Source organism: Sarcophilus harrisii, chromosome 2 (genome assembly GCF_902635505.1).
Source record: "Sarcophilus harrisii chromosome 2, mSarHar1.11, whole genome shotgun sequence".
In the NCBI taxonomy this organism is placed as follows: Eukaryota; Metazoa; Chordata; class Mammalia; order Dasyuromorphia; family Dasyuridae; genus Sarcophilus; species Sarcophilus harrisii.
In genome coordinates this window covers 660,559,707-660,585,354 of record NC_045427.1, presented here as the reverse complement: position 1 = coordinate 660,585,354, position 25,648 = coordinate 660,559,707, and the positions used below count along the sequence as shown (strand labels likewise).

At 49.6% G+C, this 25,648-nt stretch overlaps 1 protein-coding gene across 5 annotated transcripts in view; it reads right to left on the bottom strand.

Annotated features, from left to right (window-relative positions):
- The window catches only part of LRRC27 (leucine rich repeat containing 27), a 32,093-nt gene extending 23,737 nt beyond the window's left edge, over nucleotides 1-8,356 (bottom strand). For 2 of the 5 annotated variants that reach the window (XM_031957070.1, XM_031957068.1), the window contains exons 1-3: nucleotides 5,823-5,927; nucleotides 2,096-2,370; nucleotides 1,059-1,189 (exon numbers count right to left, since the gene is read on the bottom strand). In XM_031957070.1, coding sequence (XP_031812930.1) covers nucleotides 1,059-1,189; nucleotides 2,096-2,260 — 296 coding nt within the window. In that variant the 5' untranslated portion in view covers nucleotides 2,261-2,370; nucleotides 5,823-5,927. Of the gene's footprint in view, nucleotides 1-1,058; nucleotides 1,190-2,095; nucleotides 2,371-5,822; nucleotides 5,928-8,021 lie in introns of those variants that run through there. The other 3 variants (XM_031957071.1, XM_031957072.1, XM_031957069.1) reach the window with 2 other exon arrangements.
- Nucleotides 8,357-25,648: the final 17,292 nt, after the last annotated feature.

The following is a 25,648-nucleotide window of genomic DNA, read 5'->3' as shown; positions in this document are numbered from 1 at the left end:
GAAGTTAGAGACTCAAATATAAGGAAAAGAGCCCCAAATCACTCAAGATTACAAGAGGAAGAAAATTTAAGACCTGGAACACAAACAGATAAGTCAGTAGAAAGGCTACTTAAAACTGGAATCATGAGCATGAAAACATCAAAGCAATTACAAACGTCTCTAACTCAAGTTATGACGATGAAACAGGGAATCCCGTGGAACCTCTAGAGAGGAGGTTCTGAATGCCTGGAAAAACACACAAGAACAAACTGGAAGAGAAAGACGTTAGAACTCAGGCCGCCTGCGCAACGGGGAACACGAAGAGCGGCTTCTCTATTTCCAGTCTCCTTGGGTGGGGGGGGGGGGGGCAAGGATGACTGCTCCCTTTTGGCCAGGGCAGGGCTTGGAACACGGGGCTCAGGGACAAGCTGGGGGCTGGCTCTGTGGATCTGGGAGTGATCCAGGTGACATGACACGGGACTGATGGGCAGGGGGAGGGACCGAGAGGAGCCACTCGGGAAGGGCAGAGCGGCTGGATGGAGGGTCCAGCAGCGTCCGGGGTGCCGGCCCCGCAGTCCCATCCCCACCTTCACTGGCCTACTTTGTGCCCTCTCATACCTCAGTTTAACAGCTAAACGCTTCCAGGGTGGCCAAGGCCCGAACAGGAGCTCGCGTGGCATCCAGGCCGGACCCGAATGCCATGTGCAAGGGGCTCAGAGCGAAGGGGAGCCAGAGCCTTCTCCCCACCCGTTCGGCCCTGCCACGGGGGCCTGAGCTCAAACACTTCCCAAGGGCCAAGAGGCTTTCTCCTCACTCTGAAGGCTGAGTGGGGAGGGCCTGGGGTCACCATCTCCCACCTGGGCTCTCCAAGGAGGAGGGAATCCGGCCCTGGGACTTACTCCCTCCCATCCTGGGGCCCCTGGGGCCACCGCCATGCGGTCATTTGTTGGACCCCTGAGTGGGAAACTCCAACACTGAGGTGCCCTCTGAAGAAAAATAGGAACCGGCCCCTCGGTCTATTTAAACAGACCACAAACCAAATTACTTTTTACAATATAGGAACAAAACATAAGTCTTACTTGTGAGATCCAATTCCAGAAGGAATAGCTTTAATTTTATTGTGCCGGAGATCCAGCCAAACAAGATTTGGCAGGAGCTGAAAGAAATCTTTAGGAATTATGCTGAGTTCATTTCTTTGGAGATGCAATTGCTTTCAGGAAAATAAAAACAAACAAACAACAGTAACGACAAAAAAAAAACAACAACAACAAACAAACAAACAAAAAAACAACAGAATTAGATTCGATGGCACTAGCCCACTGCAGGGTGCTAGGACAGTGGGGTCCCTAATCTAACCAGCTCCTTCCCCACTCCCGGCTCCCAGCAGCCTGAGGCTCCCCCCCCCCCCCCCCCCCCCCCCCCCCCCCCCCCCCCCCCCCCCCCCCCCCCCCCCCCCCCCCCCCCCCCAGCCTCGGCTTCCTGAGCTCTTGGGAAGCTGGTTCCTTGGGCAGGGCCCTCCCTGTGGAACCTCCAACCTCCATCTCCAGCCCTGCCCTCCCCAGCCCACCGCCAGTGCTCGCCCCAGATACACACGGACACAGCCAAGGCACCCCAGCCATCAAAGTGGGCTCGCTCGGCTCTCAATAAACCCAATGGATGTCTCCTTAAATACAGGGCCCAGTTATTTCAGAGGCTCCTTCTTAAGGGACCAGGCTCCTGGGCGGGCCCCCCTGGGCACCCTGCTCCCGGTCCCTGTGCTCTCAGACCCAGTCTCCCACAAGCTGCCTCCTGGCCCCGGGGATGTGCATGGGGGCTGGAATATGCCACCCCACACACAACTAAACGGTCCCGGTCAGAGCCCAAGGGTCTCTCCTGCCAGTTAAATACAGTTCAAAGCAGCAACCGCTTAGGGCTTTGTGCCTGAAACCTTTTACCGCCACTGGCTCTTCCAAGTGACCTCTGAATCGCTAAGACATCACTCTTCCCCCAGCAGACTGAGCCCTGAACCCTCGAGGCACCGGCCCCTCCCACAGAGGGCTGAGAGTTCTGAGACAAGGAGCGTCTGTGGGCAGTGTGAGCCCCCCAGGTCACAGTACGCTGGACGGCTGGCACTTACTTTCAGATGAGAGATTTTGAAGATTTCTTCACTTAGATGTTCAAGGCCTCTTTTGCTCAAGTCCAGAGTAGGGGAAAAAGAGGAGACGATCCCCTCAATAATACTGTGAACATCTTTGGGGACGCTGACAGACAGGTTATTGGTTCTGACTGAGGGGCTCTCCATGTGGCCGATCAACCACTCGGGCTCTCTGAACGAGCAGCTCCTTCCTGTCTATTAGCGCAGCAAAGGACCAGGTCTCCAAGCAGGACTCATGCTTTGTGGTAAGGGGTGACCTGAGAACAGAAAGGGAGGAGGGGGTGTGTGACCATGGAGAGTGGGCAATGAGGCTGAAGAGTCCAGAGTGACAGGGAGGTGGTGGGGGTGGGGGCACTACAGGGGGCCAGGCTCCTCCTGCACAAAGCTCCTGTGCACGGCTCTCTGACTGTGCTGAGGGTGCTCTGGCTCCGAGGCTGCCATCTTCCGCAGAGGAGCTGTCCTGCCTAATTGGCCGGCCCAGCTCCTTCCTTTTCGGCTCTCATTTTCAACCAGTTCAGTCAGTTGTGCCCCACTCTCCCTGGCTCCATTTGGGGGTTTCTTGGCAAAGATACTAGTGTGGTCTACCATTTCCTTCTCCAAACCATTTTACAGATGAATTAACAGAGGCAAACAGAGAAAAGTGACTCGTCCAGAGTTGTGGTGTGTTCTAGGTATTCTAGGTCTGGTACCTTCTGATGACCTCTTCCTCAATTAGAATGCAAGCACCTTGGGGGTAGAAACTGTCACCACACTTCCTTCCATGTTCTCAAGACTTAGTATCATGTCTGACACACAGTAAGAGCTTAATTAATGGGATGTGCATGCCTGCATGTACGTATTTTTTCTCCCTCCCTCCTTCTCTGTCTCCTCATCCTTCCTTCCCACTCCCCATTTGTGTGGCTATCTTATGAAGGAGGCACTAGCCTTGTTCTGCATCAGGCTGGAGGATAAGACCAGAAGTTATGGAAAGAAGCAAAGCTGGAAAATTAGACTCTGTGAGGAAAAATTTCCTCTTCTCCAGCATTAAAGTGCAGCGTGGGACCAATTATCAAAGGCTTAGCTTGGCACAGCAAAGGCATGTCCTCCAAACCACTATTCACCATCAACACGTTTACAGACAGATTAACTTTTCTGCACAAGTGCACTCTATATGTCAAGATCTTCTCAAGGTGTCAGCGATTAAATACTTAAGAGAAAAAATCCAACAAAAACAGTGACCAATTACTGAAAGGCTCAGTATATTAATAATATCCATGCAGCTTCTCTCTATTCCTGCTAGAACACTTGAAGACGGTGAGAAAGCATCTTGCCCCCCTTTCCATTTTCTCCTCATCACCTTCTCTAGGTACATAGTCTTAAGTTCCTTTAGTCAGTGCTCATGCCATGAAGCTGACAGTCTTCATCAGCATCCTCATGGCCTTTCTTTTGGGCATTTCAAACTGGAAGTCCCATCAACATCTCAAACTCAACATGTCCAAAAGCCAACTCATTCCCTTTCCCTCTGCACTAATAAACCCTCCCTCATCCTTCCCCTATTTCTTATTACTGCTGAGGATACTCCCATCTTCTCAAGCCACCCAGCTCCCAATCTAGGAATCATTCTGGACACAATGTCTCTCTCTATCCCTCAGCCCAATATGGTGCCAATGCCTGTCCATTTCTGCATCACCTCTGGTCCATTTCACCTCTGCACCGGCTCTGGTTCATTTCACTTCTGCATTAGCTGTGATCTATTTCATCTCTGCACAGGTCTGCTCTATTTCAGCTCTGGTCCATTTCACCTCTATACCAGCTCTGGTCCATTTCACCTCTGCACCGGCTCTGGTTCATTTCATGTCTGCACCAGGTCTGGTCCATTTCACCTCTGTACCAGCTCTTTTCCATTTCACCTCTGTACCAGCTCCTGTCCATTTCTGTTCTGTATCAGCTCTGGTCTATTTCAGCTCTGGTTCATTTCACCTCTGTACCAACTATGGTTCATTTCACATCTGTACCAGCTCTGGTCTATTTCAGCTTTGGTCCATTTCACCACTGTACCAGTTCTGGTTCATTTCATCTCTGTACCAGCTCTGGTACATTTCAGCTCTGCACCAGTTCTGGTCCATTTCAGCTCTGCACCAGCTTTGGTCCATTTCATTTCTGTACCAGCTCTGGTCTATTTAAGCTCTGTACCAGCTCTGGTCTATTTCAATTCTGGTCCTTTTCAGCTCTGCATGAGCTCTGATCTATATCAGCTCTGGTCCATTTCAGTTCTGCACCAGCTCGGGTCCATTTTCAGCTTTGCATCAATCTTCATTGGTTAGAATGTCCCTAATATGCCCCACCCTGCTCAGGCAGTTCTCCCACCCTGATGCAGATCCTCATTACATCAGGCCTGGACTATTGCACTAGCTGCTAATCAGTAGTTTGCCTGCCTTGGCTTCCCACTCTAATCTTTCCATTCACTCACCAAAGCAGTCTTCCTAAAATGTAGGTTACAACATAAATAAACTCCAGTGACTCCCTATGGTTTCCAGGAGCAAAACAAAATGCCATTTCCCTTCAGAGCTCTTCATAACCTGCTTCTTCTCTCTTTCCAGGCTCCTCACACTTTTAGTTCCTGACTTCATCCCCACAAGACTTTCCATCTTTTGGTTCCAGGCATTCTCTCTGGCTACGTTCCATGCTTGGCAAGCTTTCCCTCCTCTATTCTGGCCTCCCAGGTCCAGCTAAAATCTCACCTCTTACAGGAAGGCTTCCTTAACCCCTTTCCACTCCAGTGCCTTCCCTCTGTTCATCATCACCCATTTATCCTGCAGGTAACTACATATGTTTGCCTGTGGTCTCCCTCATTAGACTGTAAGATCCTTGAAGGCGGGGCCCGTTCCTTTGCCTTTTTATATCCATAGTGCTTAGTGGGGTGTGCAGACCAAAGAGTAGGTATTTAATACATGCTTACTGACTAGCTGGCTGCCAGGCACTGGGGATACAAAAGCAAAAGTTATACATAGTCCTCCATCCTCAAGGATTTTGCCTTTTACCTGGGTGGGCAACAGCACTATGTTATCAATCATTTAATTAACGAACTCATTAGGCACTTATACTGGGTAAACAGATTCAGAAGTGAGCACAAGTCCCTCCCCTCAAGGTGCTTACTGTCTTTAGGAAATAACGGATAAAGTGTATGCGTGGTGATGCATAACGTGTATGCCTGAGACTCTGAAGAACCCCAGTCGTTGGGCTTGGGGGAGGCAGCTTGGAGCCCTGCTTCAGCAGGTCTCAGACCACCCTAAGGACTTCCACTAAGGTAGAAGAAAAGCCAAGTGTGACACAATCACATGAAACAAAGAGTGGACGAGGCTTGTGACGAAGAGACCAGCCTCAGGCCCTTCTTAGATGTGTGACCCCGGACCAGTTATTTTGTCTCTGCCTGCTTCAGTTTATTTATCTGTAAAATGGGGCTAATAACAGCACCAACCACGCAAGCTAATTGGGAGGATACCAGGAGAGAAGTGCTGAGCACGCGATAGATGGTTAATAAATACTGGTTCCCCAACCTCTCCCCTCCCGCAGGTGTGACAGGGAAGGTTATGGGGAGGGTCCGGCGAGAGCGCCTCTCTCTCCCCCCCGTATTTTCTAGCCTCCGGGGGCCTCGAGTGGGGGACCCCAGAGCCCGGCTCTGAATACCACGACTCGAACCGGAGACCGAGCGACTCAGTGAACTTCTTACCTGCAGCGACCCTCGGACCTGTGCTCGGACCGCTGCAGCCGGCCAGGTCCCTCCCTCCCACAGCCAGCATAGCAATAAAGCTGGGGGCGGGGCTACAGGAGCTGTTGCTATGGGAACCAACACACGCTGGAAGGGCTACGGCGGCCGCTGAGGGACATTCACCCTCGTGAGCCCCTACAGAGCGCGCCCGCGGCCTGAGGTTAGTGCGCCTGCGCAATGGGCCGGCTCCTGCTGGCGGCGGTCTGCGGCAGTGCGCCTGCGCCTCGGGCCGGGCCTTACTTTTCTCCTCTGGCTTCGCCCCCGGCCTGGGGGCGTCATCGCCGGGGGACTTGCTGCCTCCGAGCCCTGCGGGGTCACGTGGCCCCCACTTCTCACTTCTCTTCCAGAGGGAGGGCGGGCGCCCGGGGGGGTGGGGTGCGGATCCTCTTTCCGCCTGCGCCCCTCGGGGGCTCCCCGCCCGCACCTTGGCTGCCCCTGGGAGACACGGTTCTGCAGAGAGGTCACCTGATATCTGCGGGGGGGGGGGGGGCAGCCCCTGTCCCCACTCTAAACACACCCTGGACAATATCCCGGGCTGTGGCCGCTGGTCTGGACGCTGCTCATGCCCGGACGCGCCCCGGGGAGCGGACGCTGCCCGCGGCCCTGCTTAGTATAGATGCGCCCCGGGGAGCGGACGCTCACGGCCCTGCAAGTATAGAGCGCCCGGGAGCAGACCCCCGGTCCGGCCTGGTACAACGGCCCCGGGAGCGGGCGCTCCTCGGCCCTGCCAGTAAAACGCCTGGGAGCAGGACTCCCGTGCGGCCTGGTACAAACGCCCGGGAGGCGGAGCTGCCCTCGGCCCTGCTTATATAGGACCGCCCAGGGAGGGAGCTGCCGCGCCCTGCTAGTATAGACCCGCCCGAGGCGGACGCTGCCCGCGCCCTGCTTATAGACCCGCCCGGGAAGGGCGCTGCCCGCGCCTGCTTAATGACCCGCCCGGGAAAGCGGATCTGCCCGGCCTGGTACGACCGTCCCGGGGGACGCTCCGCGCCCTGCTTATATAACCCGCCCTGGGGAGCGGCGCTGCCCGCGGCCCTGCTAGCACGCGCACCGGGAGCGGATGCCCCTCGCCCGGCCTGGTACAGACCCTTCCCGTGGAGCCGGACGCTGCCCGTGCCGGCCTGGTCAGAGCCGCCCCGGAGGCGCTGCCCGCGCCCTGCAGTACAGACGCGCCCGGGAGCGGATGCTCCCTGCCCGCCTGGTACAACGCGCCCGGAGCGGATGCTCCCGGCCTGGTACGAACCCGTCCCGGGGCGGGCGCTGCCCGCGCCTCTAATATAGACCCGCCCGGGAGCGGGCTGCCCGCGCCCTGCTTTACAGACGCACCCGGGAGCGGATGCTGCCCGTGCCGGCCTGGTACAGACGCGCCGGGAGGCAGCGCTGCCCGCGCCCTGCTAGTATAGACCCGCCCGGGAGCAGACGCTGCCCGTGCCCGGCCTGGTACAGGCACGCGCCCGGGAGCGGATGCTGCCCGGCCTGGTACAGACCCGTCCCGGGGAGCGGACGCTGCCCGCGGCCCTGCTTAGTATAGACCCGCCCTGGGGAGCGGACGCTGCCCGCGGCCCTGCTTAGTACAGACGCACCCCGGGGAGCGGATGCTGCCCGTGCCCGGCCTGGTACAGACGCGCCCCGGGGAGCAGACGCTGCCCGCGGCCCTGCTTAGTATAGACCCGCCCCGGGGAGCAGACGCTGCCCGTGCCCGGCCTGGTACAGACGCGCCCCGGGGAGCGGACGCTGCCCGCGGCCCCGGAAGGTGGGAGCCTCCTGCCCCATGGGCCGCCCAGCTGCCGTCCCCAGGGCTCGGGAATTTCCCCGCGGGCCGAAGCCGCTCCCGTTGCTGGGCCGGAGCTCCCAGATCCGAATAAGCACGTGCGGGACTCGCGGCCCTTCTCTCTGGCCAAAGGTGGATTTATTTGGGGGCGGGGCGAGAGGCCGAGCGGAGGGATCGGAACCCCAGCCCCGGCCGCTCTGGGCCCGCGGGGAGAGCGCCGGGTGCGGAGGGAGGAAGGGACTGGGCCCAGGGGGTCACCCCCGGTGAGTTTAGCCCACAAAGAAGCAGAGATCCTGGATTGGGGCAAATACAGCCCCGGGGGGTTCTCAGGGAAGTAGCCGCAGCGCGGGAGGATGCGCCCGGGGGGAGGGGGGAGGGGGGGAAGTCACCTCACTGCCTCGGGCGGGCCCCGGCTCTCCCCCGCCGGGCTCTCCACTCAGACTGACTCCGCCATGTCTCCAGGGGGCGCTTCCAGGCCGGGGAGCCCCTCCAGAGGGCGTGGGGGCGCCGGCCCACCTCGCAGGGGAGGGAGAACCGCGGCCTCCGGGGGTCCTCCCCCATGTCCTGCGCCCCAAGCCCGGGCTCGGGGCACAGCCCGGCCCGGGAGCCCCTGCAGGCCCGAAGCGGCCGCGGAGAGCCCTGGCCCTGCCCCGTCCTCCCGGGAGGTGGCGGGAGCGGGCGCAGCCCCTGCCGGCGTCCCTTTCCTGGCCCGCTGGTCACCAACGGCCCGGGGGCTCCCGCGGCCCAGGTTCGGACGGAAGGGACCCGGCTCGGCGCGTGAGCTTCCAAGCGCCTCCGGGGCTGGGCAAAGGCGCGGGGCCGCGGGGGAGAGAGCAAGCAGCGCCGGCCCTTCGTCAGCAGAACTGCGGCCGGGGCCGCTTCTCAGGGGCTGCCGTGGGCCGCCCGCCCCTCGCTCAGAAATCCTGGGCTGCTCGTCCCGGTGCGGAGGGATGCGGGCGGGCTGGTCCCCTGGGGGGATGGTCCCCTGGCACACGCTGGTCCCCTCAGGGGGCCGCATGGGCTGCTGGGATCTCCCGTGACCCCGGGCCACAGCCGTTGCCTCCCCCCCAATGGCTTGCCCTTGGGACAGGCTAAGCCCGGTGCTAGGATGCTCCATGTCCAATCTCTGGCTTCGAGGACCCGAGGTCGCCCTTGAACCCTATTCCCTTTTCTATGGGCCCGGAGCTCGCTGCGGATATGGTGAGAGCTCGCACCAAACCTCCCACGCACTTTCTCTGTGGGCGCGACCCCCAGCCCCGGGAGGGAGGGCCCGGGGCTGGGGCTGAGAAGCTGGCCAGGGTCAGGGATGGAGGCCGGCAAGCAGTGTTAGACTTACCCAGTTGGGTGGGTGGGGACCGGCAGTGGGAGTCGTAGGAGGGGGGGCTGAACTGGCTAGTCCGGTCTGGGGGGGAGGGAGGTGTTTAGAAATGGGCTAACCCTTAAGGGGAGCCAACCCTGGGAGGGAGCCCGAGTCTCCTGGCCAAGAGCCCGAGTCTCCTGGCCAAGCATCCACCCCAAGAGCGTCAGAGTCAGAGGAAAAGTCCCCGTAAGCACCAGAATGGGGCGGTGGCACCTTTGGGGGCAGTCGGTGCCCGTGGATGGGAAAAGGCGGAGCACATTGTCACATGCGAGATGGGCATTCTGGCTTGACCAGGTGGCCCCTGGCACAGACCCTATGTAAAGAGCTGTTTTCTGCAGTGGGGATTTGCCCCCAGCCCCCTGAAGCTGGCCACTTCAGAGTTTATAAAGGTTCAGGCTGTCCTTTATTCTCAAAATGGAACAAAATGGTCCCACCATGTTAGAGCCAAGTCAGGCGTGGCCAATTGTGGCTGAGCAGACCAGGAGGAGCTCCAGCGTGGGATGCTGGGGCACAGGGTGGGCGCAGAAGGCCCGTGGGGACCCTTGGGGTGGAGTCTCCCGTTTCTCCTGAGATAATTCGGTTCTTTGCTCAGGGAGCACGGCACCCACTCTGACGAGGGCATGCCAGGCCGGGCGTCCTGTGCCCGTCTCCCACGTCAGACAGTCGCTTCCAAAGTTCTTCAGAGACATCGCCAGTGTCCTCCTCCTCCTTTTTCTGACCACTGGGTGAGAGAGCCTGCCTTGTGTGAGTCCTCCAGAAAACAATCTTTTAGGCAGCCATACCTTTAGCATTGGATGTGGCCAGCCCGGTGGCAGCCCCGTGGCCAGTAAAATCGTGGCCAGTCCCATGGCCAGCCCCGTGGCAGCCCCGTGCCCAGTCCCATGGCCAGCCCCGTGGCAGCCGGTCAGAGCTGTGCTCTCTGCGGTGGAGTTCCAGTGTCTGGCAGTTTAGCTCCAGAAAGGACCCGGTGTTTGTACCTTCTCCTGGCGGGTGATTCTCAGAAGCTCCCTAAGAGACTCCAAATGTAAGCAGCTCACTTTGCCGGCCGGTGCTGGTCCACGGCCTGGTTTCACAGGCCACCCAAGGGGGTCAGCACAAGGGCTCCCTCAGTCGGCCGGGTAATACCTCCCCTCGCCCACACTTTGCTTCGGAGCCTCAGGAGCCCGGAGCTAGCTCTGGCGACCAGCATGTGGACCTCATCATCGGCACAGACATCCCTGGAAAGTAAACTCCGGGCAGGAGAACTCCACGTTCAAGACTTTTCCCTTGGCTGCGCCGGAGGCGTCCACAAGTGGCTGGCGGGTGCTGGGGGGCGGGACGCGTGTGATACATGGTCGATTTCCAGTCTGGGCCATTCCCCCCCCCCCCCCCCCCCCCCCCCCCCCACTGTATCCACTTTATCCCGGGGGTGGCTGCGTCCCTTCTTTTTGAATTGTTAAATTAAAGCTTTTTATTTTCAAAACACGTGTATGGATAATTTTCAACATTCACCCTCGTAAAACCTTGTTCTCCAATTTCTCTCTCCCTTCTCCCCACTCCCTTCCCTAGAGGGCAAGTAATCCAATATACGTGAAACGTGCAGTTCTGTGCGTGTTTCCACAACTATCACCCCGCACAAGAAAAAGGAAATCAAAAAGGAAAAAACAAGGACAAAGAACAAAATGCAAGCAAACAAGAACCAACAAGGTGAAGCAGCTCCGCTGTGGTCCGGCTCGGTCCCCACCGTCCTCTCTGTGCAGACGCGATCTCCGGCACGAGCCCCTAGGGAGGGGCCTGAGCCCCCTCCCCGCTGACGGGAGCCGGGGCCTGATCGTCGGGCCCATCAGACTCGGCCGGCCGCTGGCCGCTGGCTCGAGGCCATCTTCCTGCTGATCTGCTGTTTGCAAACAATACTACCTTTCAGAGGTTTTTTTGGTTTTGTTTTTTTTTTTTTAAAGAAAGTTGGATTTGTGAAATGTGAATCACAAAAAGCAAGAACTGCCTCTGGTACGGAGCTCAAATGTGAAGAAGTCAGAGAACCCCCGAGGACCCCAGCCTGAGCGGGGAGGGGGTGGTGGTGAGCAGAGCCCTGCTTGGGATCCTCTAGGGCAGATCCTTCCACTGCTCTTTGACTCGAGCCAGCATTAATTGAGTAGAGGTAGGATCCAAAAGGGCAACCCCCCCCCCCCGGGGGCAGAGGAAGGGAGATGTGGAGCCCAGCACAGATGCCAGCGGGTCCCGGCAGACCTGAATCCATAGGGCTGGGAGGAGGGTGAGCACCCGACCAGGCGCGCAGACGTGGGGAAGTCCGACGGCCCTTGTCGACCATTACCCTGATTCCCTAAGCTCTCCTGCCGGGACTTTACACCCCTGCCCTGCCCTGAAGCGCTGCTCCGGCCCGAGCTGGTGGGCCGAGCCACGGGACGTCCTTCCGTCCCTCTGAGTCCGGGGCGTCCTTCCGTCCCTCTGAGTCCGAGGCGTCCTTCTGTCCTTCCGAGCCTGGGACATCCTTGCTACACGGTCCTCCCAGTCCTTCTCCCTTCTTTCTCTGAACCCGGGACGCTGCTCCATGAGGCAGCCAAGAGACTGTAGGATGGCAGGATCCGGGAATCGGGAAGAGCCCGAGACCCCTGACGGGACGGCCCCAAGAAGTGAGCTCATTTGCAGGAGGACGCAGACTCAGTGGGACTTGAGGCCTTGGGACTCCCATCAAGCGCGTGGGGCTGGGCAGGGGTGTATGTGTGGGGGGCTGTCCGTCTGGCCGAGGACGCTGGGGGAGGGCTGCAGAGCTGGGCGGCAGGGCCAGCCAGGAGCCAGCCAAGTGTCCGGGAGGAAGCCCTGCCCGTGAGGAGCCGGGATTCTCCTTCCTGGGGCTGAGCTCCCCAGAGATCAGGAGGCGGGGGAGGGAGGGGGCAGCGCTGGCAGCTGCCCGCCCCATTTAACACCCAGATGCCCGGGCATCCCAGTGGCCGGCAGGAAGTTGGCAGCTGAAATGCTGACTCTCGCTGGGCTTCTAGTGCCTGGGACCTCACGGGCAAGGGGGGCCGTCCCTCAGCGTCAGACATCTCCCGGGTCCCCCCAGTCCTGGGTCTCTTTCTCTGCTTCCTCCTGGGATGAGCCCGGGCCACTGCCAGACTCCTAACGCAGCGCTGCCCTTCCAGCCCTCTTCCCTCTGTGCTCCTGCAGGTCCCTTGCCAGGCCAGGCCCCCCTCCCCCTGCAGCAGCCATTTTCCAGTGAGAGGGCCTCGCTCTCCCGACCTCCTCCTGGTGGTCTCGGTCCGGGACGGGAGCTTTCTCCTTACCTTTGCCAGAGCCCACCTGCCCCTACCACGACCCACCCACACTCTGCCTTTGGCTTACAGCTTGTCTTCCTCCATTAGAAAGAGCCCTCCCTGAGGGGGGACACGGCCCAGAACATAGTCAGCCCTTAATAAATGCCCCCCTCCCCATTGCTTCCTGTACCGCCTCTGCTCAAGAATCCTCACTGACTCCCTGGTGCCCCCAGAATCAGTAACCAAAGGCTCACTCAGCGGCTCCGGACACGCTCTCGCCCACATGGAAGGATGCACTCCCCAAGTTCTAGGGTCCCGGTACAAAGTGGGTCTGCCTTCACCTTGTATCCCCGAGCCCGGCAGGAGCCTTGCACACAGTAGGTGCTGAATAAATGCTCACGGGACAATGCGGGTGCATGGTGAGCCCTGCTGTTGTATGGCAGCGTCCGGTTCCTCCGGGGACAGAAGGTCAGGCAGTCCTGGGAATGGCCATGGCATTGGGATTCCATAGTTACGGTCAATCAGTCCCAGCCTGGGGCTTCTGTGGCCTCCGAGGGTCATTTAGGGAGCTCCAGCCCCCTGCTTGGGATCTCTGACCATGGGGGTCCTGGGAGCCATCTTGTCCATCTCCCTCATTTTACGGAATAGATTATGAGGGACAACTGAGGTCCACAGTCCCACGGGACAGAGAGGGAGCAGCAAGTGGGAAGAACGGAGGGCAGAGGACGCCCTATATGTGGAGACTCAGAAGGCGAGTCCCCTTCTCTTTTTCCATCTCTTCCTCTCTCTCCTTCTCCTCCCCATCCCCTTCCCATCCCCTCCTCTTTCTCTTTCTCCTCCATCCTTTCCCCCTCATCTTCCTCATCCCCCTCCTTACTCAAACATCACTAGGGGCAGTTCCTCCACTGCAAGAACTGTCTCCAGGTCCAGCTTATTGTCCAGTTTTTCACCCTGACTACTCAAAGGTCTGGGCTCCCGTCTGACCCTCAGTATCCTCATCATGTGGTGAGAGTGTGACTGGAGTACTGGATGCCACAGTGGGCCATCGAGGTCCCCTTAACTCCAAGAGGAGCGTGTGGGACAAAAGGACCTGAATGTGACTTTTGCCAGAGCAGGCATGGAGATGGGCCGCAATCTGCATAAGCAGAGGGAGAGGTCTCCTCAGGGAGGTCCACTGGAGCACTAGCTCCCCTCGTAGGATAAAGTGATTCCTTGAAATCATTGTTGAACCACTAAAAATCGAACTTGGTCCTAATGCGCGAGCTTTCGTTGCGCTGCTTTGTTAGCATCTTATTTGATATTTTTGCATCAATAGTCTTAGTTCTCCCCCTTTGCCTCTCCTGGTTTACATCTCGTAGGAGGAGCGGGAGAAGGGCCATCTTGCTCTGCTTTGGAGATTACATCTGTTGATGTAACCCGGGACAAAATTATTTAATAGGATTTACTTGTAAATCTGCTCTTGAAGTTCATTTCTTTGAAAGTGAATGTGTTTTGATTGCTTAATTTCCCTTTTCGAGATTGGATTTCTTGGGTAGTTTACTTTTTTTTAAAACTATTAATCCACTTTATTTTAGTTTTAATTTTATTGTTGTTCAGTTGCATCTGATTCTTCATGACCATTTGGGATTTTCATGCCTTTTCTAGCTTCTTTTACTGATGAGGAAACTGCAGCAAACAGGATCAAGTAGCTTGTTTAGGGTTGCGCCACTAGTTAATATCTGAGGCCAAATTAGAACACAAGAAAAAGAATCATCCAGACCAGGCCCAGTACTCTATTCCTTATGCCACTAGCTGGCCCAATTTTTATTTCATTTTTTAAGGAGAGTAGCTAATTCTACATACATTTTGTTGTTGTTTTTTTTTTAATTAAAAAACGAGGTATTAAAAAACATTCTGTTTATTTTGACTTTGATTTTCAACATTTCCATCATTGTTCTTGGTTCAGGATTATGAATTTGTTGTTTTATTTATTAATTTTTTTTATTAGCAGAATCGTTTTATTTATATATTTTTCTTTTTTTCCCTATTAATTTATTTAACTATTTTATTTATTTATTTTTGCAAGGGGATTGGGGTTAAGTGACGTGACTTGCCCCGGGTCACACAGCTAGGAAGTGTTAAGTGTCTTGAGACTAGATTTGAACTCAGATCCTCCTGACTTCAGGGCTGGTGCTCTATCCGCTGCGCCCCCTAGCTGCCCCAAATTTATTTTTAATACACATTGCTTTATGAATCATGTTGGGAGAGAAAAATCAGAGCAAAAAGGGAAAAACCATGGGAGAGATTAAAAAAAAAAATACAGAAAAAAAAAAATGAACATAGCATGTGTTGACTCACATTCAGTCTCCTTAGCCCTTTTTCTGGATGCAGATGGCACTTTCTGACCAAAGTCTTTTGGGACTGCTTGGGATCACTCTCAATTTTTATAATAATTCCATGTGAATATGAAAGCAATACAATTTTCATAATTCTCTGGGAATTCAGCAATTTCTTTTGGCATGTCATTTTTTCCCTAACCTTCTGTTCAGTTCCATAATTTCCTATAAGGTCCAAAAGAATAACAGTAAAGGTTCCTATTACCGATGCCTCAATATCTCCATCTTTTTGCATTTGATAGTATTTTCTATAAATATTTAGCTGCTTTGTTATGTGGTACATATGAATTTAAAACTGATATTGTTTTATTGTCTACATTTGCCATTTTCCTATTTGTCTCTTTGAGATATGAATTTTTATGACTGCTTTATTAGAAATTATGGTTTAAACTATTGTTTTTTGTTGTTGTTCAGCTGAAACAACATATTCCATTCCAGTGTGTCACTTTAAATCTGTATGTGCACCTTTTGGATGGGTTTCCTGTGATCAGTATAATTTTGGGATCATGTTTTCTTTTTTCCCCCCTTTTAAAAATTATATATATTTATAATAATAAACAATATTTATCATATGATATATATTATAGGTTATACATGAACATTCATTTTTTACATATTCCCATAGAAGTCATGTTGGGAGGGAAAAACCAGAAGAAAAAAAGGTGAAAATAAAATGCTTTGATCCGCATTCAGTGTCCATAGTTCTCTCTCTGGATGTGTTTGGCAATTTCCATCCAAAGTTTATTGGAATTGTCTTAGATGACTGGATGGCTAAGAAGAACCAAGTCTATCAGAGTTGATGTGGATTATTTTTTTCAACATATTTTTAAATCTCTTTTTGTAGGTGATTTCAATCTTTTAACATCCAAGTTTGTAATTAAGCTTAGTTTTCTCCCCATGATATCCTGTTTGCCATATTACATATTTATATAGCACAAGGTGCGTCACATCTCATTTTATTTGTCACAATGACCCTTTTATCTGCGCAAGTAGAGAAACGATTGTCTCTCCCCAACACAGATCTGAGGATTCTACTTTTGGTGGTATATATTTTTAATCATCTCCTCTCATTTCATATGAGAATGTGGTTCCCCCCCCCTTTCTCCCCTTTAAACACCTCTTTTCCAGATGCTATTTCTGTCTGATCCCTCTCCTCTTATAGCAAATGTAGATCAAATCACCACTTACTCATACCTTGCTTTAAAGACTTTTTTTATTCTTTTTTTCTTTTATTCTTATTCTCAATTTTTAAGTCAAAAGATTATCTAACCATGGTTTCTATTGAATGAATAAATGACTAACAAATCTTTAACAGAATTAAAGAGCCAACCTTTCTCATGAAACAACATGCTCAGTTTTGCAGAGTGGGCAATTTTGGTTGAAGGCTGATTTCACTTAAAAAAAATTATACTATTCTCCAGTTTCTGTCATTGCTCATCTTTATTGAATAATTTCTTTTGTGATTCAAATTGGTGCTTTTTGACATGTGATTTTCTGCTTCCCGGCTGCTGTGGCAGGTGGAAGATGAAATGACTCAGAAAACAAAGGTTTGATCTGAACATTTGGATTTATTAAGCAATGCTTGCCAAGTGTCTAACAAACCAAGAGCAGACCTCCTCAGCTTAGGCCTGGACCCCCAGTACAAGGAGAGACAGACTTCTGTATATTAAAAACAATCAAATAAAGTCAATTAATTATAAGGAAACAATAACATGGGTTCATCTGATTTCTAATTGGATGAAAGATTGGGGCAAGGAAAGCAAATAGATACAATACCCTGAAATCAGAAAAAGGGGTCCCACTCCTCCCAAGTGTCTGCAAACAATCACAAAAACATGGAAAAGAACTGGTGGATCAGTATAGAGTCAGCTTTCAGATAAATTATATGGGCTGCCATAAAAAAGCCAGTTTCTTACTCGTGATTTGAAATGTAATTTAAAAGATTGTCGTCGAGTTCTGATTGCAGGGACTGATTGCAATGTCAGGACAGCAAAGTCAGGAGAACTAAGTCATCAAAAATCAGTGTTTGTGTTTGAGTGTGTACTAACAAGCATGAAGGCTATGATAGGAAGCTTGGGCTCTTTGAGTGTGCAGGAAGGGCCGTTAAAGGCTCTAGCCAGCCTTGTTCAATGTGGGGCCTACAATCACTAGCATTTGTTGATCTGTATCGAAATTCTAAAATGAGCCCCCCGGCCTAAGGTGGTGACAGTGTGAATGTAGAGAAAGGGAAAATCAGAGAAACAATTTGAAGGAGAAATCACGGGGAATTGGTGATGGACTGGAAAAAATAAATTCTAAAATGATAAGTTGGAATTCTGTCATTAGAGAAACAAAATCCTTGGAACATTTAATCTTTTAATTACTCAATATTCATTTTGGTTTCATTGACTTTCAGAATTTCTCTTCAGTAATGACAAAGGAAAATTTCTAATCTGCTCTACCCATTGGTTTTCATTTTAGACACAGATACTTCTTTATTATTTTGTTCATAACTGTTTCCAAATGTTAGTAATTATGGATGCCATGTATTGACAAAGTAGCTGATTTATACCGATCAGTTTTATTTCTATTTCTTTTAATTATAGACTTGTGCAACATTTTGGCACTGTGTGTCTTTGAACCTTGAAGTATTGTAAATGTACTAATATTAATATTAATATAGTAATAATATGAGTTAGTAATCAGTAAGAATTATTGACATATATACCTTTATAGTTTTAAAAAACTTTTATATTTGTGTTGTTTTTATAGTCAATCCTTTTTAAAAATATTTATTAAAAATAATTACAAAATAAGAAAAGAAAATAGAAAAAGAAAAAAAAATTCATGTGCCCAGAGAGGATTCAAAATATATAACAATAGGTTTCCACTTCAAGAAAGTGTATATATAGTAAAAGAGATTATATTCACGATTGTCCATATTTTCTTTGCTTCCTTGTATGTTATTCTTTTGTTCTCTTTTACTTTATTCTTTCCCCCCTTTCATCCTCCCCAAAGTAGGTTACCGTTAAGCACTGATAAATTTCATATAAATTCACAGATCCACAGCCACATGCACAATACATATATCTAGATGCACACACACACACACACACACACACATATATACCTACATGCATTCCTACATACACATATATATGTTTACAGATATGTAGACATGCATCTAAAACAATATTAATATGGATGACATATAATGTAGATTTCTCTCTTGATTGAATCTTTATGTTTGACTTTGAGATCAATGATTATTAGCCTTACTTTAAAAAAAAAAAAAGAATTCTACTCCTGATCCTTGTTTTAGTGTTTATATATATCCCATTTCCTATCCCTGCTAACTCTTCTACTTAAATTATGCTTTTAACTTGTGTAATATTTAACCTCCCCACAGACATGGATCTCTCCCTCATCTTCTCCTATCACCCTTTCCCTCCCTCTTTATCCCTTTCCCATTAATCTACACACCTTGTCCCATTGCCATAAATCTACATATTCTTCTAAATCCCATCTGAGTAAATTTTCAGAACTAGCAGCTCTACCCCACCAGTGCTTCTGTGTTTATTCTTCTGCATCTCATTTGTATAACATAATTATTAATTTTACCTTTTCCTAGACAGTTTTACTTTTTAGAGTTAGATTATACTCAGCTCTGTCCTAATCTTTGAGCTACCCAATTACTGATGTCAATTTTAAACATATGATATACATTTCCATGTAAAAAATGTAAACAATTTCTTTTTAGTCTAGCATATTTGAATTTTTGTTTGTTTATTGTAGAATTTTCTCTTTTGAAATTTAGCAATAATATTCCTATATGTTTTTCCTTGCAGGCTCTCTTTGGGGTGATGATTTTTCTATTTTTTTTCTATTTCTACTTTCCCCTCCAGTTCTGTCTCTCTGGGACAACTTGATTGTTTTTTGTTAGCTGTCAAGATTCTTTCTTTGGTCACAGCTTTATTAGTCCAATAATTATGTTTTCTCTTTTTGAGCTATTCTTTGGATCTGTTGTTTTTCTTATGTTTCACATTTTCTTCTGTTTTTTCATTTTTTAGATTTGTTTTATTATTTCTTTTTCTCTTACAGCTTCACTGGCTTCCCCTTGCCCAATACTAATTTCCGAAGAATTATTTTTTTTTTCTTAAAGACTCTGGATCTCAATGGTCTTATGATGAAGAGAGTCATCTGACCTGAGAGAGAGGACTGTGGGAACTGAGTATGGATCACACGAGTATTTTCACTCTTTTTGTTGTTGTTTGTTTGCATTTTGTTTTTTTTCCTTCATTTTTTTCCTTTTTTGATCTGATTTTTCTTGTGCAGCATGATAATTGTAGAAATATGTAAACTGTACATGTTTAACATATATTGGATTGGGGGGGGTGAGGGGAAAGGAGGGAAAACATTTGGAACATAGGTTTTGCAAGGGTGAATATTGAAAATGATCCGTGTGTGTTTTGAAAGTAAAAAAAGCTTTAATAAAAAAAAGATTCTGGGATTTCCTTTTCTAGTTGTTTACTTTTTTTTTTCATAATCTTTGTTTTTTCTTGGATGGTTTTTAATCTAAATATTTAGTTTTTAGCTTTTCCTCAGTTTCTCTCATTTGATTTTTAAAAATTTTTTGAGTTCTATAATTTTTTTTTTTCTGGGCAAGAAGTCATTCAACATTATTCTTTAGAGTAGAAGAGGCTTTTTTTTTTTTAAAATAATTTTCCATCTTCCTCTCAAGATGAATTCAGGATTTGCCTATTCCCACTGTAAGTTTCTATGATTGGATTCTTTTTTCTTGGCCTTTTTCCTTTTTTTTTTTTTTTTTTTTGAGAACTATTAGTATAAACACCTCTAAAACTGGGGTGGGGGCACAGTGTTTCTGGCTTCATTTCAGCTCTCCCCTCTGACCTGGCACCCCAAATCCTCTTCCTGCCAGTGCCCACAGCATCCCTGCCCCACTCCTGGCGTGCTGGCTCCTTCTCAGCCAGGGTCACATCCCAGCAGCACAGCTGCTCTTAATCAGCAGAGACTCCTTCAATCTTCCCGGACTCCACACACTTTCTAGGAGGTTCAGATTGAGGCTCCCTCAGACCTCGTTTGCCCCAGGATTCCCCACTCCTGTTACTGCAGAGCCAACCTGGAGGTTTACACTTCACACCCATTAAACCCCAGTCCTGGGGTCTTTCTTTGGGTCTTCTTGTTGTCCTCAAGGACCCCTGTTCTGCCCCGAGTCCTAGTTGTTTTTCACTGGTCTATGTTTGCCTTAAGGCACCGTTTTGGTTTTCTTGTGGGAGAAATCTGGAGGCCTTATTCTCTGGGCAGCTTTGAAGGGGGATCTGCTTCTCTGGTTCCAAATCATTTGCAGAGGTTACTAGATTAAAATCTGCCAGTAATAAAGCTTAATACAATTTATTACAATATTTTAGATTTGGTTTTCCAATCCTGAAACTTCAAAGAATTCCAGGTTTTTTTGCATATCACTTGCTGTTTTTGTCTTTACCTAAACCCTGTACCTGATAAGAATCATAAAAAAAAGTCATGGGGGTTTAAATTGTAAAATGAATTCTTTTCTCTTTTTAAAATTAGCAGACAGGTACTTTAAAAATGGGAAATAACTTCACTAGTTCATAGTTATGAATGCAATTTTATATATAGAATCATTTATCCCATTTTGAGAACTTATTCAAAGACAATTTCAGTGCATTCATTTCAATATATTTGGTAGCCAATCATGTATAATTCTTTTAAAAAAATTCTTTATTTTATTATTATTGTTATTATTTTTATACTAAAGCTTTTTATTTATAAAACATATGCATGGGTAATCTTTCAACACTGACCCTTGCAAAACCTTGTGTTCCAAATTTTCCCCTCCTTTCTCCCACCCCCTCCCCGGGATGTAATCCAATACATGTTAAATATGTTAAAATATATGTTAAATCCAATATATGTATATATATTTATAGTTACCTTGCTGCACAAGAATAATCGGATCTAGAAAGAAGAAAAAAAACTAAGAAAACAAAATGCAAACAAACAACATCAAATAGAGTGAGAATGTTACGTTGTGAACCACACTCAGTTCCCATAGTCCTCTCTGCATGTAGATGGCTCTTTTCATCACAAGATCATTGGAACTGGCATCAATCATCTTATATACATATAATTCTTAAAGAAAAAAAATCTAATCCTGTTGCTTTCTCAAATTTTACTCTTCCATTTGGTGGAAAACTTTTATATCATATCTTTATCATATTATTTTGTCTAATTCCCTCTTTTGGAAGATATCATCCCTACATTATAATTTGACAATACAGATTAAAATTGTAAGATTTTTATGCTCGCATCCTATTATAGGAACTCAGAGATGTTCCAGTATCAATCTATTAATTACACTGATAAAACTTCTACTGCTCACAGTAGTTTAGTTTTTAGTACAGATATTTGCTTATGAATAGAAAAGGAGAGATATAGTTGAAACCTGTTATATATTGTAACAGGGGAAAAACTCCCTCAGCTCTATTTTATTTCAGACATGAGTCATATCTGGAAGCCAATCATGTCACAGAGATATGAAAAGCAAGGCTCAGGATTTACCAGGTGGAAACATTTCCTCTTCAGAAAGGAAATTGCTGAGTAGGGAAACTGAGTCAAGACGCTCTTACCTTGGGCCATGATATGGCCATCCCTTCAACTTTTTCTAGACACACATTTATTTGTCACAGTTTCCAGACTGCCCATGTCATTTTCTACTGTTGGCTTTCTGACAATTCAGACACCCATTGCTGTAATCTAAATTCAAAACAATAGTAAATTATAGTTCCAAGAATTTTTACCTCAAATAGTATATTTTCACAATGCTCACAACTTGAGCTTGAATATAACTAATTTCTCATGTTTTCCTAACACTTACATATCCTTTATTCTTTTCTCATCAATTAAAACTAACCCAATCTGGGGGTTTCAAACCTAAGCAAATACCTGAGAGTTGACCTACATTGATGTATTGAGGGCTACATCTTAAATCTCCTTAAACATTTTCATAATTTTTATGAGTTATAGTCAAAGTTTTTTCAGATTAAAACTCATTCCTTTTATAATAAAGTTATCATTATTATCTGTTTTAAAACAAAATATACCCCTCAAATATTTAAGTTTTCCTGTATCTAATTTTATCATCTTTTAATAGCTCAATTCATAATCTAACAACATCCATGTTAAAAAAGAAAAAAAATCCTTTTGAAGGAACTTCTGGCCTTTCTTTTACTTTTTAAAAATAATAATTTAAAACTAATTTTTTAACATTAAAAAAAGTTTTGAGTTCTAAATTACTCCTTTCCTTCTTTCCTCCCAGAGATAGTAGGCAATCTGATATAAGCTATACATTTGCAATCATTTAAACATTTCCATGTTAGGCATTTTGTGAAAGAAGATTTGAAAGAAAAAAAGAAGAAAAGGAAAGAAGGAAGGAAGGGAGCAAAAGAAGGAAGGAAGAAAGGAAGGAAGAAAAGAAGGAAAGAAAGATTTTCTCCTAATCCCACAACTGAATAATGTTTTCTTCCAAAGCAGCAACTGAATATATTGTGGGGTAGCTCCAGAATTGAGCTACAAGATGGAGCCATTGTGGTTCACTAGGGATCTAAAGTTAAGTGCTCTCTGTCTTAATCTCTTCAATTCCTTTAATTTGCTCACTGTTTATAAGATTCATTAATATTGAAGCTTCTGTGTCTAACAATTGAATTTCTGGGTGAGTCAAACTTTGGTTTCCTTTATGAAAATGTCCTATGGATTCTATCAGTCTTAATTTGGTTTATGTTTCCTCTCTTTCAGTTTGGGAAGAAATGTCTTTTTTCTACTTTTAGTGACATGAATGTAACTTCTTTAATGTTTAGAATTCTCAGTTCTCTCTTAGGATAATAAAGCATGTGGGAGGTGTCATCCCATTAGAATAGGTATCCCAAAACACATTACTTGTACTCCACTGGGAAAAATCAGAGGAAAAAACCCACAACCCAATTTCTGAAACAATTTATTTCATATTAGGGACTGAAGAAAATGAAACCGAGTTTTAGGCAGCATGCTTTGTAATTCTGCAATAGAGAGTTGAAAATTTAACTTGAAAATTAAAACATCAGGGTGATGACATATGGAGCACGATCTCGATGTCAGGCTGACTCCTCATTTGCTCAGCACTTATTCATTGCTGAAGAGAATTAGTGGTGGGGAAGAGGGTGTGGGAGACATTTTGCAATAAACTCCAGAAAGAGAATTTTCATCTGAAGTTATTGAGCCATATATTCTTCTGCTATTTATCCTTGGTTTTAGCCTTAGTGTCTATACATACAATGTTTCATTGAAAGATTTCCTGAGAGGGATCACCTGGTTACTGATAAAGACATTTGGGCAGGCAAACAAGGACTGGTAACTAGGAACAAGTAACTCAGTAGTAAAAACCAGCCCAATTGCTATTAATATTGCTTTCTAAGGAAAATAATTCCATCCACCACACATTTATCTGTTACATCATGCCAGGCCCTTCCCTGACTACTGAGGATGCCAAGGTAAAAAATTAAGCTCTCAAGGAGCCCATGGAAAAGCAAGAAGAGACCTTCCAGAAGCTGTCACTTTCATACTAGCACTGTGCTCCTTCCTCTGCTCTATCCTAGAGTCTGGGCTGGAGTTCCTAGTCTTTAGAGCAAGAAGGGGAGGATCTTAGGGACCATCCAAATGCAAAAGCCTAATTCTCCTGAGGAGGAAGGGAAGGGTCAGGGTGGATCAGGAACTTGCCCAGAGTCACAAAGGCAGTAGATGGCAGAGCAGATTCAGAATCTGATTTTTCATTCTCAGAAGATGGCCCCTTTTCATTTGCCTTTCCACACTAGGGCGGGTAGTCATCCTCATTTTCGACCACACGCTCTACCCAAGATGTAGTCTAGGTGTGGCCCGGGTGCCACAGGGATGGTCTGTTGACACCGCAGATCACTGAGGGAGTTTTTGGCGCCTGAGGAGGGAGCCCAGCTACAGGAGGTCCCTTCCTGGAGATGCTGATCTCCTCTGGCACCATAAACTTCAGGAACAAATGTGGCTCCTACAGGGCAGGAAAGCCTATTTGTTTTTGCCTTTCTGTCACAATCGGGTCCACCCCATCCCCATTGGTTGAGCTGGGGAGCCTCACTGCCCCCGGAAGAGACCTTTGGCGAGAGTGCCCGGAATCAATCTACAGGTACCAGGTCAAGGTGAGCCTTGGGTAGAATGGCCCTTGGGTTTCAGGGGAGGAGACTGGGAGCCAGGGCTTGCCCATAGACCTAAGAGGCTGACTCTGTAGTAGATCTTTACTTTGCGCACTGGCCAAGGGGAATACGGACTCCCTGGCTAGAAAAAGAGACAAGTTTGGACACTACTGCCACTTGCCTCTCCAGGTGGGACGGCAGGGAGCCAAGGACTGGGGTCCAAAGGGAGCCAAGATCACGTTCCCAGTTTAGTTCTGCAGGACATTCAAGGGCAGCCTCAGGTCTCCTCTGCCAGGCCAGGTGTCCAAGTGCCAGGTCTCTCTGTCCCCCAGTGCCGGGTCTCTCTGTCCCCAAGTGCCGGGTCTCTCTGTCCCCTGCACTGGGGCCCAAGGGGCTCTGCAGAGACTGAGGCAAAGGCTGAAGCTGGGCTAGTGTTTCACGTTCCTCGCTAGGGGCTGGAGGCACAGGCCAGTCTTCCCGCTTTTCCCTAAGCCCCTTCCTCCACCCAAGTCCGGGCCTGCTGGGGCTTGCCCAGTGTCCTCCGAGCCGGGCTTGGATGCCCCGGAGGGGACCAGGAGGCCCCCTGGGTGGGAGCCTCAAACGCCCGTTAAAGGGCACATTCTGCCACTTTCTTGCTGGGTGACAAGGGATAACTCTCTGACTCTCATTTGGCTTCCTCAGTTTCTCCCGATGTCAGGTGGGGGAGGGGTGGAACTGCTCCGAGGAGCCCCCCAGGTAAGACTCCAGCCTGGGGGCGTTGGCCCGGAGAGGGGCGGGAAGGCTGAGCCGTAGGTTGCCTCTGCAACCACTCAGGGTGATTCTTTCTTCCTCCCGGGCCGCCCTGGGGCTGGGGAAGGATGAGTGGGAGAAGGGAAGAGGGGCAGGGGGAAGGAAAAACGGGGAACGGGGGGCAGAAAAGAAGGCCCAGAAAACCGGGAAGGCAGGGCAGGGGAGGAGGGAAGGGACATCCAGGAACAGGAAAGGAAAGGCGGGAACACAACCGGGAGGAAACTCAAGGGGAACCAGGTTCCCTCCCTAATCCCCCCTTGGGTCCCGGGGCGGGCACACCAGGGGCCCTCCTCCCCTCCCCTCCCCCCCCCTCCCCCCCTCCCCTTGTCACTCCCCAATGCCCCGGACTGGGAACCCAGGCCTGGGGCAAAACCAAGCCCCGTCCCTCTACTGGTCTCCCCCCCTCTCCCACAACACCGCCAGGCACACCCACCACCTCCCACACACTCCCACACCCCCCTCCCCCACCCCCTCCCCCAGGCTCCGGAGGCACTCCCCCAGGGGGAGGCACACTTCCCCACCACACCTCAGGGGGGGAGGGAAGGGGCAGGCGGCGGGGGCCACTCCCTTGGCCCCTTTTCACTGGAGCAAGTGGAAAAAGGATGGGCTCCCTTCGTCCTCCCGCGGGCCCCCGCAAAGGGGTGTTCGACGGCCGAAATGGTATGCCCCGGACGCCGGCAGCGGGCCGGGCCCGGGCAACGCGGGGAGCCACTGGGCGCCGGGCACTGGGCGGCCCACCCGCGGGCACGGGGCCCCGGACGCCAAGGCCGGGCCGGCGGGGGCACGGCCCCGGCACCGGGTGGTCACGGGCGGCCCGGCTGGGGACTCCCCAAACTCCCGCAGGGCTGCAGCAACCGGCCGGGGGCCTCCCCCCGCCCGGCTGTGGGGTCCGGGGCCCTGACTCTCTGTTTCCTCTTTGTCCCACGGGTCCCCTTTCTCTTCCCAGGATCTGGGGCACGGGTATTCTCCTTTCTTCTCTCTGTCTCTGTTCTCTTTAAATGTCTCCCTCTCTGTCTCTATCTGCCTCTC